This window comes from Pelecanus crispus, chromosome 17 (genome assembly GCF_030463565.1).
Source record: "Pelecanus crispus isolate bPelCri1 chromosome 17, bPelCri1.pri, whole genome shotgun sequence".
Classification (NCBI taxonomy): Eukaryota; Metazoa; Chordata; class Aves; order Pelecaniformes; family Pelecanidae; genus Pelecanus; species Pelecanus crispus.
Window position 1 is genome coordinate 2,695,595 of NC_134659.1, and position 17,241 is coordinate 2,712,835.

Here is a 17,241-nt window from a genome sequence, read left to right on the forward strand (position 1 = left end):
CAATCGTCGGAGAGCGCTGGGCAGGAGCGACGGGCGCTCCGGCCAACCAGGCGGCTTCGTCTCTCACGCTGAGCCCACCCCCCTCGGCCGCCGCTTGGCGCCCGTAGCGCCGCCCCGCCGGAGCGCAGTAACCTCCGCCCCAAGGACTGCTCGGGGGCGGGGCGAGTCATGCAAAGAGGCTGCCGGCTGGGCCAATGGGAACAAGGCAGGGAGCGCCCCTCCGCCAATACCCAGGCGGTAGGGGTGGTGCCACCCGTCTCCACCAACGGCCACAGGGAGAGGGTGGGCCCCGCCGCTGAGCTCCACTAATCAGATCGTGGGGGCGGGTCCCCCGCGCCCAATGGGAGGCTGAGGTCGGGAATTCAAACTGACAGGTGGGAGCGTGGCCGTTGGCGGCGGACGGACGGGACGGGACGGGACGGGACGGGAGCGGCGGCGGGGCTCGGCCCGGCCCGGCGGTGGCCGCCCGCCATGTCGGCCAGCAGCTGCACCTTCGAGGACCGGTGCGTGGCCGTGCTGTGCTGCCGCTTCTGCCAGCAGGTGCTGAGCTCGCGGGGGATGAAGGCCGTGCTGCTGGCGGACACCGACATCGACCTCTACTCCACCGACATCCCGCCCTCGGGGTAAGCGCCGGGCCGCCGGCTGGGCCCCACGGGCCGCCGGCTGGGCCCCACGGGCCGCCGGGTTCCTCCGGCGGGGCACGGCCGCAGCCCCGAGGCCCCGCGGGGCCGGCCCGGCCGCTGCAGCCCGTCAGCCCCGGGGCCGCGGCCTCCCCCTCGCCGGCCGGCCGGCTCCCCAAGGATCCCTCGGGATCTGCTGTCAGCAGGAAAACGGCCCCGAAGCGCACGAGGCAACCCGCGCCTCCGTTTCCAGTTCCGCCCGGCTCCCCTCCAGCCCCGGGGAAGCCACGGCGAGAGCAAGGCTGTCCCTTGCCTGGCAAATCGAAGCCTAATTGAATCTGTCCCTGGGGAAGCCGTAGGCTCGGGAAGCCACGGGGAGCTCCTCCAGCTCCTTCCTTAAGCAAAGATTAGAATTTGAAATAAATACCTGTAAACAGAACCAACCTGCTCTCGCACCGGTTGCGGGAGGACTCTCCTCCAAGCCGGTTGCGTGTTGCTTTCCCATAACAGTATTTGAATACTAAGGAAATAAGATTGCAAAATAACATGTTAATAAGTAAGTATGACTTAAAAAGGAGATAAGAACTCAAAGGTTGGGTTTTCAATGTCCTAGCCTTTAAGCTACTGTTCTGTGGCCTTAGCTGCGATTTGCCGGAACAAGGGCAAAGTCTCTGATGAGATTTCTGACCGCCAGTGCCACGCAGCCAGCCCCAGGGCCTGAGGGTGCGAGGGCTGGTAAGCGCCAAGAGCAGCAGCGCTTTCTGGTCTAATCCGAGAGGACTTAAGGATACGTTCATGCAGTGTCACGTGGGCCTCTCCTTGTTTCCGTATGAGCGTGGCTGGTAGCGATAGGAAAATGGAATTGCGTGGTCTTGGGAAAGTTTAAAAAACAATGCGCAAGACTAATGGTAACGTCACTTTGTTGTGACTTCAGACCTGAATTATCAAAACATTACAGCTGTAATCAGAGCCACATCTAAACTTCTGTATCTTTACTTTCTTCCCATCTAGTACTGTTGATTTCATCGGAAGCTGCTATTTTACCGAGATCTGCAAATGCAAACTGAAGAACATCGCGTGTTTAAAGTGGTAAGACCGCCGTTCGATGACACTAACACCTCCTCAAGCACGCCACGATAGCGTTTAACCTTGTCACTGTAGACTGCTGCAGTGCCAGATTAAGGGATGAATGAACAGATTGCATACTCTATTTCAAATTTAATGCTGCCTGATAGAAACTCAACCCACTACTTCTGGGCATGGCTGCCAGTCTATTTCTGTGCAAGTCCCAAGTGGAAATGTGACAACCTTGACAGTAGTCTGAGTATATGGGAAAGCTTGCATGCCACCTGCCTGATTAAATGTCTGCTTCAACACTGAGATAATTGTGTGAATAAGGCCGCAGTAAGAAGTAGTTACTCATATTCTAATTAATAGAACATCCTCTTGGCAGATCTGGTTGTTGCTAGCAGATGGAACATGCTGTCACTAAAGTTCTTGGAGTTCTTTTATCCTCTTTATTAATGCCTGATATTTAAGAGTAAAAACAACAACTCTCAAATAGCTCACAGTTGAGATGATCCTTTCAGCTTCATAATCAACTTTTTTACCTTTTTCAGATTTAAATGGTGGGGGGTTGTGATAGGAACACAGTATTTTACTTTTTAGACAGAAGTAGAGAAACAGAACTATCTCACCAGAGTGCATGACTGAGAAAGTAGAAAAACGGTTGTTCCAGGTTTCAACCTAGGAGAGCAGATAAGGCTTTGATATTCTCAGTCTTGTTACTCCTACTGCTGATACTCTCCCGTGCACAGTGCTTCTGTACAGATGGATTTTATATGCGTGATGAATTTCTACATTGATTCCAATGGAATCGTGGGCCTTCCAAAAGAAAAAAAAAAAAAGATACACCACTATTTGTTGGTATGTACACTAATCTGGGTTACACAATTTAGGTTACTAAGTGGTTCTCTATGCCAAAGATCTAAAAATTAGATAGTCTGTAACTCCTGACAGATGTTCCCTAAATATTTAAGATGCTCGTTGAACTATGTTCCTTAACTTTATCAAAATAGGAGCGCTACATAATGGTCCGGTACCATGGCTATTTAACATTAGTTTGAGCTGGAAAAGCCAACAGCATCTGTTTTCATCAGGCATTTGTGTTGCTCATTCTTTCACTTGTCTTTCTAGTGGTAACATTGTCGGTTATCATGTGATTTCTCCCTGCAAACCTTGCCTGCTGTCCTGTAATAACGGCCACTTCTGGATGTTTCATAGCCAAGCGGTCTTTGGCATCAACAGACTGGACCCTTCCGGTAAGGAACGCATATGTTTCCTTCTCTACCCTGAACTCTTGAATTCTAAGCCCTCCTTCTAATGAGGCATCTCAATATAGTTAAAGCATATGGAGGGAGCGTAACATATGGAGGCATAAGGCAAGTGTTACTGTATTGCTAATCTAGCAAACTACTTTGGGGGAGGTAATTGTAGCTACTTCGCAAATGAAAACTTCTAAGTGGAAATTTATCTTCATCAGAAAACTTAACCTACCCCTTTTGTGGGCAGAAGTCAGGATTTTCTGAAGCAATATTATAACTAGTATAAACACAGCCACCAGCTGCTATTTATAGCGGTATGTATAGCTTAACTGTGCTATTAGGCAGCTGTCCAATGGGCACTCTTTTTGGGTGAGTCATGTTGTCACTTTGACCCCATATAACTGAGTCCTCATTAGCTCAAGCTGAAGTTACAGCTCATGCTAGCGAGCTGCTTCAGCTAGGTGCTGTTTGGATGCCGAGCGCCTAGCTTAATTTGCCTCGAGTCCTCAGGCATGCATAGCATTCTGCAAATCATTTCTCCTCCTTGCAGATGGGCGTAACTTATTGGCTAAACCTTTCAGTGCCACCTGTGCTTCAGATCAATGCATTTAAAAATAAATCAGCCATGAGGGGATTATCAATAGCTACATGAATTAGCTATATAAATACATCTGTGGGCAGGGACTTATTCTTTGAACTATGCTGTAAACAACAACACTTACAAGATCAGTTCAGAAGAAAAATAGAAAATAGTCTGGATATATTTACCATGAACGTGATTTACCAGGTTTTGCAATGATTAGTTATTTTCTCTAAAAATAGACAGTTGTGCAACTTAAAAATAAGGTCACAATCCAAAAATACTTTTTTTTTTTTCCTCCCCCCTCCTTTGTCTTCTTACCTCCTTCCCACCAGGTGTGAATGTATTGCTCTGGGGCAATTTGCCAGATTTGGAGGAAAGCACAGATGAAGATACGTCCTGCATCTCTGAGGAGGAGTACATCAGATAAACATTGTCTGTAATATACTACAGTATCTTCCCTAGATTCGTTGCATTGCTGTTTGGTTTGGATTTTTTTTTTTCCCCCTCCTGGCCTATCAGAGCTTAAAAAATATAGGAAACCAGGAAATCTGGAAAACAATACTAAAAAAGGAAGGTATCATCTTCCTCTTTCGCTGTAGCTTTCCTTAGACTCTTGAATCTGCCTAGTGTGTATCTTCTGACTAGAGACACGCCTTGGCTAGATCCAGAAATGCAGATGGAAGGTGCATTGACTGAGCTCTAGGTCTGGTTTGGTTTTTACATTTAGGTCTCAACAGTTGATAATCCTTTTTAACTGTGTTTTTAATTCTTTTCTAAAACAGTATTCACAGAGCAAAGTCTTTCAGTTGCTGTAAGTACCACTTAAAAATCTTAAGAAATAGTCTTGTTGATGAAGTTCTGAAAGAGCTCTGCTTTTGTGGTCACACGGACCATTGCCCAGAGCTTCTATTCTGAGTGTACAGAGTTGCTGAATAAGTGGCTTAAAGTATTGGAGCTGTGGCTCTCCTGCTTTTAGCAGCTTGTTTTCTGGGCATCTGAGGCATGCTAGGATGCTCCTGAATGCGGACTGGGGAGTTGTCTTGCAGAGTCTTCCCATCTTCCAGTATTTTAGGATCATGTTTCTGTAGAAATCAAGTTCCTTCCCTTCTCTCCCCCCCAATAAAACCTAAATACTGAAGTTACTTAATGTATAATGTAACTTCAATACTATACTGGAGTTTTTATTAAGGTCAACGATAAAATCCATCCAGTTCTATGTGTTATTTTCTTCCCCTTATCAGATAGGCATCCCTCCAAAACAGAACTCAGTCATCCAATTGGGTCTTTTTAGACGGGGGCGGGGGGGGAACAAAAAAGAGATCAGGTTAAATATTTGGTGTTCATGCCTGACCTTACATCCTGAAGTGTACAGACAATCTGGTTCCTGTATGAAATAATGGATTCAAAGCTCATTATCTGAGTTGTTACAGCCATAGTATTTAACTTATGAACTAAATACTGTCCCCTTCAGCTAGTCACCCAAAGGATCACCTTTAGAGAATTCAAGGTACAATCACATAAGACAACAGAGTACGTTTTTTAAATTTGGATCGATACTGAATAAATAGTTCTGTAGCCTTTTGTGATACTTGGAAGAGGTGCAATGAAGGCAGAACTGAATTGTCTAAGTATTTTTACTGCATGTTATGTATTTCTTAATTAATGGTACTACCTCTTCTGCATTGTTTAAATGTATATTGGTATATATGTGTGTGTGTGTGTGTGTGTGTGTCTTGTTTTGTCTTCCTGTGTTATGTCTGCTCATTAAATAAAAGTTTTGGACTACATAGTCTTCTGGGCTGTAATAAATATGGATGTGTAATGATATCAGCTAATCAAAACAATGAAACAGCATCTTGCACTTGTATTAAACTAGTTGAATAATTAGGTTCTTACTACTATGATTGTGTTTTAGAGACCCCCCAAAAAAATTGCCTCCTTTCTAGGTTGACAAACCTGACAGTTTTTCAGTCTTAAAGGTGTTTGGTCACTTAACTCTTCTATGACACACCAGCCCATTTTTTGCCAGTTTTCTATACTGCCTGAATTTGACCATGTTGTGACTACAGTATTAAACCGGCAAGGTGACATCTCACACAAAGATTTTTCCAACAGAATTCATGAGCTAAAAATATATCCGATTGGTTTTGTGTAAGTAGCACAATAGTTCAAATAAAATTCCCATAATATAATTCTGCTTTGTTGCAAGTTCAACGCTTGCCATTATAACCTTCACAATTCCAAGTCAATGCTGTGTCAGTGGCAGAGCTGGCTGTAGAGCTGTTCTCCCTCAGAGCAGTACAGGACTATAATTTCTTTACATGGAGTCAATAATTCTGTTTTTGCTCCCTATCTGTTTGTACACATGCAACTGGAAGTTCTGCTGTGAACTACTGTAATTACACCGGCCTGTTTGAGCTAGTTCATCTCAACCAGGCATCAGCTTGAAGTAAAAAAATGAGCCAACTTTTAAGTTCAGGGTTTTGGGTTTTTTTTTGACAATAAAGAAGTTGTAGGTGTTGTATACAAAGTAAACAAACATCATCTATTGCCCCAGCTGTCACAAATGTTACCAAACAAGCTAACCATATCTAGGGCTACTTCTATTTATCTGAAATTAAAAAGAGAACTGACGAAGCAGTTTGTGGTAAAGCCACAGCTCCTTATTCACAGGGCCCTAATGTTTTGGGTTAAGTTTCCAAGGATCACCCTGTGTAGGGAAGTGCTTTCCAGGTTGATGGATAAATCTAACACCAAACAGCTGGCACAAAACCAGATCGATATTTCCAGAAACATTCCCAAGCACTTCACCCCACCCAAAGCTTCGTCTGAAATAAAACAACTCAGGTCTCTACTTCATGGGTTTTTTTGCTTTCTCTGTACTCTTCGACATACGAGATAACATGTGTTGTAGCACAACCCTGGAACCTGTTGTGAATCATTTGGAAGGTGATGGTTGCAAGGCATTTGGTATAATAACGCTGAATATTAAGACAGGTAACTTCCAGAATGAATATATCAGCAGGATTCGACTTCCCGATACGATACAGAAAAAGCTGGGTAGCTCTTGTCATCTTCGGTAAGGATTTTACAGTGAAATTTTACATGATCTTTGCTGTGCAGTCAACGAAGTCAAAAGCAGAGCACAAAGCTGAAAAACAAGAACCGAGTCCTAAGGCCTTTCTCTTCTGCTCATTAAGGTACACAAGGCAAGTAATTAAAGAACTTTAGTCTCCCTAACCAGACCTGGGTTTATGCAGAAGGGACTGAACACCAGGCAAAGGGTCTTAAATTTTAGACGCGAAGTCGGTGCTTCCGCAAGACTCCCAAAGTCTCCTGGCACCAACAAAAGGCACAGCTGAAGCGGGTGCAGCCAGCCTTCACGCCCCGTATTGCCCCTGCCACAGGGCGCTCGTCGGCCACACGGCGTACGGGGCCGTTCCCAGCAGCGCTGCAGCTATAAGGAATTGTGTAATACAGACTTGTAGGTTCAGGGTCACAGACTTGTTTGGATGAAAACATTTGAAAGTAAAATTCCAAAAGCCACTGAGGATAAATAACTTGGATTTGATTTTTAAATCACAGGGACCTGTGTAATCACGCTGCCATCGATGGTCAACCATTTTCTTTCCTGCAGTGCATAATCTGCGATGCACAATACTAGCTGGAGGGGTAGGAGAAAGTCATAGCAAGACAATGATAAATTGATTCCCCTTCACATTAAATAAGACTTACTAGAAAAAGCACATTTAAATATTCTTCATTATTCCAGTACAGATTAATGCCTAATCGTAACCTCACATTTATGTGACCCTATTCATCCCTAAGCGCTTTACAATGGCAAACAGTTAAAAATTCTTTTACCGTTGGACTGCAGCCAACTCCAGGATGAAAAGCAGCTGCCAAGTAGGCAGCATGCTGCAAGGACCATGGTAAGCATCATTCTGTAATGAAATTCAGTATGTGATCTCTATCAGTACAAACCGATATGTTGATTATTGAGGGAGGTTCAACTTGAACGACACTCTCTTCTTACACAGCCTGGAATGCAGTCCATCCACTTCCAGCCAGATGGGAGATGGGACACCTCTCCTAGGACAGAACCTGGCGTCCCGGGGTTTGAATCTGAGAAAGAGTCCTATGATAAGAGCCAGAAATTACTAAGCCATCTTTTATTTTCTGCTCTTCTCCCTGGCATGCAAGAGCTGGCATGCTTTTTACAGTCAAGTAAAATGGTCATTTATTATAAATCACCCAATCGCTTTGTCGTGAGAGATCATTGTTACATATTTTATTACGTTTGCAGTCTGTGTGGTTTCTGAAAGCATACCCCAAGGAACAGTGCATATCCCAAGTAAACAGCCTTTGTGTGCTATTATGTGGATTAAGGGAGTGTCTACAGGCTAGTATAGTATAACAACCGCGGGTGCTTGTTGTGCAAGAAACTGTACGAGCATAGCGACTTGTAGACTCGGAGAACTTGCACTGTAAACAAAACAGCCACGGGATGGTAAGGGAACGGCACCATCGGCTCCATCGGAGATCAGAGGTAAAGCCCAAACTGCGCGAGCCTGAAGAGGAGGCTCCTTAGCTCCAAGACTAGAACAGAGAACCGAGCCGTGCCTGCTCCTGCAGCTATGGATCCCTCCTTCCTATTCCAACAGGCATTTGCAAGTCTATGAATAGATCCGGCTCTTCCGGCACACATCCTCGATCGTCTCGTACTTAAAGCAAGGATCCTTCTCTACGCCAGTGTTTCTGGATTTCTACTGCATGATTAGGCTTTTCTCTTGCTCTAGCACACAAAGTGGATATAGCCTCTAGCCAAATACCCATAAAAAGCCTACAAAGAAAACAGGTTATTCCAAACCTGTATAGCTACAACATTCATAGAACTGAGAGATGTGCTCTTCAATTTATGCAGTCTACAGGAATGACAAGAGAGAAAAGCAGGATGCCTGCCTTGAACGTCTCCTGTGAAATTAACGCCAAGTTGTTGATGCACCACCCAAAATTCCCTCTTCTCATCAGGAAATATCAACTATGCTATTCTCTGGAAAAGCATCAGCATTTCCAAGCAGCTATTAGCCAGGGGGACATTTTAGCTGCTTTGCTGTCTGCAGTGTCTCTTGTCATCTTGCATGCGTGACACAAGCTTAACAAAGTGAGTCTGCACTCTATTGATTTCTCATTAGAAAGCACGCCTCACATTTTGGACAGCAATGAGGGGAAAAAAACAACAGGGAACAAAGCTGGTCAAATAGCAGCCAAACAAAATCTCTGGTGCTTCACTTCTTATGTCATCTGAATGCTGACAGCTTGATGTCTCTGGGTAATGCCACACCAGGGAAATTAGCACCGTAGCACTCTTAGGCACTGCCATCTGCATGTCAACGTATGTAGAAATTTGTGCAGGCAGTTACAAAGCAAGCCTGATAAAAAAGACTTGATCTTTTGCATTTCTCTGACTACACTTATTTCCTGGAGGAAAGTGCTAATTAAAAATAACCCAGTATCGCTCCAACGTAACTGCAGCCACACTAGGATTCTTCCCTGCTGTGCTATGGCAGAAGCTTATTAGTTCATCCCACTCTAGCATATGGCCTGCTTTGGAATAGGAAATTTCCAAGAACAGAGGAGGCAATGCTGGAAATACAGGTGTTTGGGGACTCTCATCCTAACACACAGGAACATAAAACAAAAGAGAAACCGGTCCTGCGTCTACTGGGCACATCTGACAGTTCCAGCACAAAAGCAAGCTTAGAAGAATTAAATTTTTTTAAATTCGTATGATTCTGCCTCTTCCTATCGTCTGTCTGCCTCTCAGAGCCAATGCCACGCTCCAGCGACAGACTGCCGAGATAAGCAGAGCGGTTTCAGGACCAAAGGACACTGAGAAAACTGGGAATACAAAGCTCACACGCCCTTTGTCTACGCCTTTTGGAGGTTTTGCCAGTAGCTGTTCTTTTATTACAAATGTATTTGTCTTCATTTTTAGAAGTATATGTTTAACTCCGAGACTAGCAGAGCTCCAACAAGAATGAATCTGGTCTATTATTTCTGCTGTGCTTGTAGAACATACCCGGGAAGCTTTTTCAGCAGCCGTTGGCAATGGAAGAGCAACAAGAGAGCATGCAGCAAGCTGCTTTGCATGTGAAGAGTGCCAGTCTCCGCTGCGAGTGTTGCAAGCAGACTTTGGCCTAAATTAAAACCACCCTGTGTGAAGCCAGAGACCCAAAAACGTTTGAAGACCAGCACAGATAGGATCTATGCCCAAAACAGGACTAAGAATGCACTTTCAAAAAAAAAGTGTATTCAAGCAAAACTATGCGTTAGGCTGCTATGCTAGACACAAAATCTTGGCCCTTTCAATTACAGAATTTTTAAACCGCTTTAGAGCCACTTGCTTTGACCAATTCACTTATTCTCTTGATTCATCACTGTGCAAGTGGACATAGAGGGAGAAGTGGATGGTTTTAGACCACCAGAATACCAAAGCTGCAATAGTTTCCTTGCAGGGTGGTCAACGAAGCCAACACAATCAGAGAACTATTTGGTTAAAAATGCAGATGGAATAACAGGCTCACATTTGAGGGAAGATTGTGAAAGCTACTGCCGATTCACCCTAGCATCCACTCAGATGTTAACGAGCGCCTAAAATGTTTGGAAAAAATTAAGCAATCTGCTCTTGTGCAAAGGCCCATCACAAGACTTTCCACAATGTCACTCTGCTTTTTATTAGACCCCAGGTTGGAAGTAAGTGAATTTTACTCTACTTTAAATTTTACCCAAAGTCCAATTACTTTCTTTGTAGCTTAGAATTTAAAATTCAGATAAATACATTTTTTCATCTCACCTGCTACCAGAGGGCAGCATTCCTAAGTGTCAGGAAGTATATATTCAGCAGATGTCCATTATCTTATTCCGGTCCTTATGGGAAATCAAAATTCAAAACCTGCTTTTAAGCACCTGGCGCTGGCCACTATAAGAAACCTTTTACCTTATTAACTGGATCCCCACTCTGATTTGATACAAACATGCCAGCGATGCATAAACTTGAATTGCTCCTTGCCTTTGTGCCACTCTGATGGAAGATTCTCAGCAAACTGAGCAGCTGTAAGTCAACCACAAAAATCATAGGACTTAATAACAAGGAGCTTTTGGACAGTGGCAGGCACTTTGATAACAACCTGCCACTCTCCCTGCATCACTCGAGCCTCTTGCTCCTGCCAGGGGGTTCAGAAAGCGGGCACTGATGGCTTTGGCATTAATCGCAGCGTACGTTGCCAGACCTGACAGCAGAGACGGCGTCACCTTCCCCTCCCAGTGCCTTGCTAGTGTATTTAAAGCAGTCGCATCTCGTCGTGAACTATAATGGCTAGCAAGAGATGCCGGGGGATCCAAGCCTGCCGTTTTCCAAAGCCCAAGGGAAAGCAGCGCAGTTATCCCCATGCTCTGTCCCTAATAAGAAGAAGTTTGATTTTATACTCTCTGCGTTCTCCCTAGCCTCCCTGCAGAGATCAAAGCTAGCTACGTTTGGGTGTGTGCATGCACACACATGCATGGAGAAGACACATTAATTATGGTCTGAAAATTTCTCTGCTAGAAAAAGAACTGGTTCCCTCTTTGTCACTTACCTCTCCCCCACAAAAACTCACGCTGGTCCAATTTACTCCTTGCAAACAACCTTGGATTGCAAATGACCTAGGGATAAGAGGCATCAACCAAGCGTACCTTGGCTGAAAAACGTGTGCTTTGAAGAGCAGAAACTCTACGCCAACACAGCTTTGATGCCATAGCACAGACCCAGTGACTTGTTTCTTAAGCTTTACCTTCCCGGCTCAGCAAGCGGTCAGATCCGCAGTCATGTTTACGGATAAACGACGAGTTTGTTGGGTTGCTAATTTCATAGACACTGCTGATAGTATAATGGGAGAAAAATCAGGAAACCGTCGTTTTCATTCTGCTGACTTGGTTACAGAAAGGGAACAGTGCTGGGAACTCACAAATGATGCCGTAGGACTTGCAGCTTGGCTTAGAAATCAGAACTCTGCCTAATAGGAGTTGAGGAGAGGCACCCCTTGAGCCAAAAACCGCGGAGTTTTGACATCGTCTTCTGGCCACTGCTAGAACGGGAAAGGAGAGCAGGGATCACAGCCTGACCCGGTGCGTCTCTCTCGGAGTCGGTGGGGCCATGGCGGCCACCGACACAAAGCCAGCCCAGGATGCTCCCGGTGATGCCGTATTTCATAGCGCAGGCACTGTGCCAGCGTGGCGTCGCCTCTGCAGGCTGCCACAGCGCAACTGGGCTGCTGGTCGGGGTGCAGGAGAACGCGAAGAACGATCTTGTTTCTTTTGCTCCTGCAAGGGAGGCTGCTGTTCGCAAGACGTGGCCTCTGAGGGGGTGCAACAAAGCGGTGGGAGGGAAAGTGTAAAGCACGGGTTTACTCGGGTGAATCCATCAAGCCTGCGAGGTCTGTGCACACCTTCGCAAAATGACCCCAGGTGCTAAACCAGCTGGAATGTGCTCAGGGGAAAAAGGTGTATAGAAAGTTGACAAGACTCACCCTTTTTCTCGCCGGAGAGGTGGGGAGGCTGGCTTTGTACCAAGTGATGTCTGGGCATGCCAATCTGAGCAAGAGAGCACGCCTGCGCCACTCCAAGGGTGGGTCTGTTGCTGTGCCCGAGCAGACTGCCGGGCCCCCTAACTCCCAGGCCTCCCTTTGCCTTGGCCAACGCTTCAGGACACGACCGTCTTTATTCCCGCAGTGCTGGAACGCCCCAGCATCCTGCCAGAGAGCTCTCCTATGCTTCCAAAGCTCTACTAACAGTTTTTGTACATTTTCTAAGCCAAACGGGAGCAATTCTGCCTCCCCCGCTACCTTCCAAATTTGTAAAACAGACAATCCGTTTCCTTCCTCTTCCCATTTTAAAGCATAAAACAGTAATTATTTCATGATAAATAAGTGTTTCATGCTTGACAAACTGGGGTTTGGGGTTGGGTTGGTTTTTTTTTCCTGCTGTAAATTGCTGCTGGTCTGTTGCCCCCAAAGACCCCTTCCTCAGCCCCTGCATACGCCCAGCTGTGCCCTCAGACCCCCCTTTGGTGCTCTCATGGCCTTGACGCGGGCTGGAGGTGACGGCGTCCCTGCTGCTGAGGTCCCGCGGCTTCACATCCCACTGAAGTTATTACTGGAAAAGCATCACCCTAAGATCACCACCGTCCCAAATTGTGCCCCGCACATCGAATGCCTTCTCCAGCTGGGGGAATCCCACAGGCAGAGCAGGACAGCTTCTAACCAGCGCTTCCTTCTGACCAGGGCAGGTCTCTGCAGAAGGAGGTTGAAGCGCACGAGCGAGCCGGGCCAGGGGTGGGGGTAGCACAGCAAATGCACGCGTGTGCACGTCCCACGGTGATCTAGGGGTCTTCCCGCTCTGGGTCGCAGCACGATAGTTGAGAGGCTGCAGAAGCCACAGAGTAAGAGACGCGGGCATTACGCTCAACAAATTTGCATTAAGAGCGATAACAGAAAATCCAACTGAATTTATAACTTCGGCCAATTCTAAAGACGGAAAGGTTCCTCAGCACAACTGTAAGTATTTAATTCTCTGATAACAGAGTGAAATAAAGATAGCAGGGAAGAAGCAAGAGCTCACTATCAATGGAAACAGAGAAAGGGACAATGATATTTTAAGGCATTCACCTTTAGGTTATAAGCCGCTTATCTCAGACTGCTACATATGTGGTCTCCTTGGGAACAGAGTCAGACAATAAATCAGATGTGCCAACATTTATCAGAAGCTCCAACTAGCCAAAAAACGTCAGCTCTCCTAAGAACGCCAAATCAGTTTTGCAAGATGCAGGGCCAAGCCTGGAGTCACTCTTGAGGCATGCGACAGGGGTAAGAAATGCCACTATTAAACTCAAAAGAAATGTCGCTTATACTCCTGCTCCTCACTGCCATGTCCTCCTGGAGCCACGGGCTGTGTCAGGAGCTTCAGAGGAAGGCGAAGAGAAAAATCAACCTGGCATCACACAGGCACGGTTAATGCATGCATCAGGACAACGTCTGCGTATCACGTGCGCAGTCAGCCACAAAAATAACCCCACCCATTCTCCTCACAGTTCGAAGCGTGTAGGAGATTATTCTTGTCTTAGTCTGAACAGGGGAAAAAAAGCAATATATGGATAGAGTAGCGGTAGGAATAAAAACAGCTTGAGGAAAGTCAGCAAGATCAGCGTATGAATATTCTCTAACTGCAACTCTCCTGCCAGACACAAGGAAAAAATCCAGACATTTCACATGTGCAAAAACAAACAAAACAATCTCAACCAAATCTCTCTTTTAAACTGGTGAAAATTTCCCAACCAGTTCCAAAATGTTTAGCTGCTTATGTGTAACCAAAAGAATGTCATGGCAGGCGCTCTCGGGGCAAAGACCTCTGTCTCATTTGCAAGGGATCTGGCCAGGAATTAACTAGCGGGAAAGCAATGGCAGGAACACTGCTTGGCGAGACCGACTCATCCAGAAATCCTGACCTTGGTGGCATCAGACATACTTCGGTGGGGACGCGACGTGGTGGCTGACCCACGGGCCAGGAGCGAACGTCTTCAGCAGCAGCAGCAGCAGGGGAAGCGGGTGAAAGCAGCGCCCGCACCTGCTCACGGCGCAGCTTTACACGTGGCCCGAGGAGGAAAGAGAAGTCACCCTTTCCCTCGAACATCGCGAAGGGACTCGAGCGAGAGATGTATTTAAAAATAAATGAGTAAATAGAACAGCTTCTACCTGGCCTGGCCACATGCTGGCAACTACTTGGCACGAGGGCCAAGCTCTGACCCCGTCCGAGCACAGGCACGACAGCACCAGCTCCCCGGTGTCGGGGGGCCCCACGGGCGACGCGTTCTGGAGCGCGCCCGAGCGCAGCCACGGCCAGGGGTGCGGGGAATGAAGGGTGCGGGGACCGAAGGGGCGCGGGGACCGAAGGAGGGGTGCGGGGACCGAAGGAGGGGTGCGGGGACCGAAGGAGGGGTGCGGGGACCGAAGGGGCACGGGGACTGAAGGAGGGGTGCGGGGACCGAAGGAGGGGTGCAGGGCTCCCAAGCGAGACCGCAGCCCCCCCAGCACCCCCCTGCAGCCGGGGCCGGTTCCCTGCCGCCCGTGGGGGAACCCGAGCGGCCCCGGGCAGCGGAGGGGCTGGGGGGGGCTGGGGGCTCTTCCCTGCCCGGGAGCGGCCCCGGCCGGGTTTAGCACCGCTGCCAGCCCCGGGCTTCCCGAGCCGAGCCCCCCGGCACCGCCCATAGTCCCCCCCCCAAGGCACTGCCCGACCACCCAGCATTGCCCATAGCCCCCCAAGGCACTGCCCGACCACCCCCCAAAGCACCGCCTGACCCCCCGGCACCGCCCGTACCCCCCCAAGGCACTGCCCGACCCCCTCCCCCCCCCCGGCACTGCCCATAGACACTCCCCCTCACAGCACTGCCCGACACCCCGGCACTGCCCATACCCCCCCCCAAGGCACCGCCTGACCCCCCGGCACTGCCCGTACCCCCCCCAAGGCACTGCCCGACCCCCCAGCACTGCCCGACCCCCCCCAGCACTGCCCGTACCCTCCCCCCAAGGCACTGCCCGACCCCCCAGCACTGCCCGGACCCCCCCAAGGCACTGCCCGGACCCCCCCAGCACTGCCCGGACCCCCCCAAGGCACTGCCCGACCCCCCAGCACTGCCCGGACCCCCCCAAGGCACTGCCCGGACCCCCCCAAGGCACTGCCCGACCCCCCAGCACTGCCCGGACCCTCCCCCCAAGGCACTGCCCGGACACCCGCCCCAGCACTGCCCGACCCCCCAGCACTGCCCGACCCCCCCAGCACTGCCCGACCCCCCCAGCACTGCCCGAACCCCCCCAAGGCACTGCCCGAACCCCCAGCACTGCCCGAACCCCCCCAGCACTGCCCGACCCCCCCAGCACTGCCCGAACCCTCCCCCCAAGGCACTGCCCGGACCCCCCCAGCACTGCCCGACCCCCCCAAGGCACCGCCCGGACCCCCCCAGCACTGCCCGGACCCCCCCAGCACTGCCCGGACCCCCCAAGGCACTGCCCGGACCCCCCCAGCACTGCCCGGACCCCCCCAAGGCACCGCCCGGACCCCCCCAGCACTGCCCGACCCCTCCAAGGCACCGCCCGGACCCCCCCAGCACTGCCCGAACCCCCCAGCACTGCCCGGACCCCCCCAAGGCACCGCCCGGACCCCCCCAGCACTGCCCGGACCCCCCCAAGGCACCGCCCGGACCCCCCCAGCACTGCCCGGACCCCCCAGCACCGCCCGGACCCCCCCAAGGCACCGCCCGGACCCCCCCAAGGCACCGCCCGGACCCCGCCAGCACTGCCCGACCCCCCCAAGGCACCGCCCGGACCCCCCAAGGCACTGCCCGACCCCCCCAAGGCACCGCCCGGACCCCCCAAGGCACCGCCCGGACCCCCCCCGCCCCGCCCCGCGGCTGCCAGCGCTACGGCGCCACCTGCCGGAGCGCGGGGGTAGCGCGGCCCCGGCCCCGCAGCGCCCGGCCTGGCACGGCCCCGTGTGCTCTTGGCACGGCCCCGTTGTTTGCTCTTGGCACGGCCCCGTTTGTGCTTTTGGGGTTTTTAACCCGCATCGACAGCCCGTGCCGGGCAGGCGGCCTCATGCACAGCTCGCAGCTTTCCCTTTTGCGTGAATTGCAGCTGAAGCCCTTCCGAGGTCGTTCTGCCCTAGCAAAATAAGGAATGAGGAGAGAGAGAAAGGCTGTGGAGCCTCAGAAACGGATCGTTTAAAGTCTTTGCCGAAGCTTTCTTCTGGTTAGTCTTTTGATTTGACTTCACAGACCTGTTTTGCAGCTGTGTTTTGACTTTTGGTGAAGGGCAGATTTTCCACAGCCACAAACAGCTTCAAAATACCGTAACTGCCATTGCCTCTCCTTCGCTGGCCAAACCAAGATAATCCCTGGAGAATACGATGGGACTTGGCTTCCCATTGGCAAACCTCTCCTCTTGGAATTTGTGCTGAAGTTTAGTGCGTACTTACCGGTCCGTTTTCCCTCAGAGTGCCGTCAAGTGAATAACAGGTAGTGGAGAGCCGTTTAAATCTAATTAAGTGTCTCCTTACCTATTCCAGACTACCAAAAAGAAAGAAAACAGCTATTGAGGGGTCATCCAGAGAGAAGGCCTTTAGCAGAGCTAATCATGGGCATCAGGATTTAAGAACATCCAGAAATGGTGTTCACAATTTAACAAGCTTTGATTTAAGTTTGCATCCACTATGCAGCACTGAGCTTTTCAGGAAGCAAGCAATCCTTGGGAACCATGTGGGAACAACCACTAAAACAGTCTTTCGCCATAGCAATTCCACTCCCTTTTTTTCTGTCCCCTTCTCTCCCTCCACCACACTGTGCATTTGAAAGGAAAAAAAGGCAATTACCTAGGATGTCAGAAAGGTTGTGCTGTTTTACTGCGTGTCAGGCTGGGTGCTTGAGCTTACCTTAAATTTCCCAGATTGGCCTGATCATTGCTGCTGCTTGGCCAAAAGGTTACCAACAGCTCCTAGAGCAGCTGTGACCCAGCAAATCCTTACTGACTGTTCGGGGCTTGCTTTCTTTCCCCTTGCTCCGCACAAGAGCTCATTAGTGCTCAGCCCTTCACCACGAACACGGAGTCTCCGGAGACCCCAGCTGTGCAGA

At 49.5% G+C, this 17,241-nt stretch overlaps 1 protein-coding gene across 2 annotated transcripts; it reads left to right on the plus strand.

Annotated features, from left to right (window-relative positions):
• Positions 1-471: 471 nt before the first annotated feature.
• Positions 472-3,954, plus strand: FAM72A (family with sequence similarity 72 member A). 2 transcript variants are annotated; one of them, XM_075722457.1, is made up of 4 exons: positions 472-623; positions 1,632-1,709; positions 2,817-2,941; positions 3,860-3,954. In XM_075722457.1, exons 1-4 carry the CDS (start codon positions 472-474, stop codon positions 3,952-3,954), a joined length of 450 nt encoding a protein of 149 aa, XP_075578572.1. The 2 variants fall into 2 exon arrangements, with proteins under 2 accessions (XP_075578572.1, XP_075578573.1); XM_075722458.1 differs by having other exon boundaries at positions 472-503.
• The last annotated feature ends 13,287 nt before the right edge of the window (positions 3,955-17,241 follow it).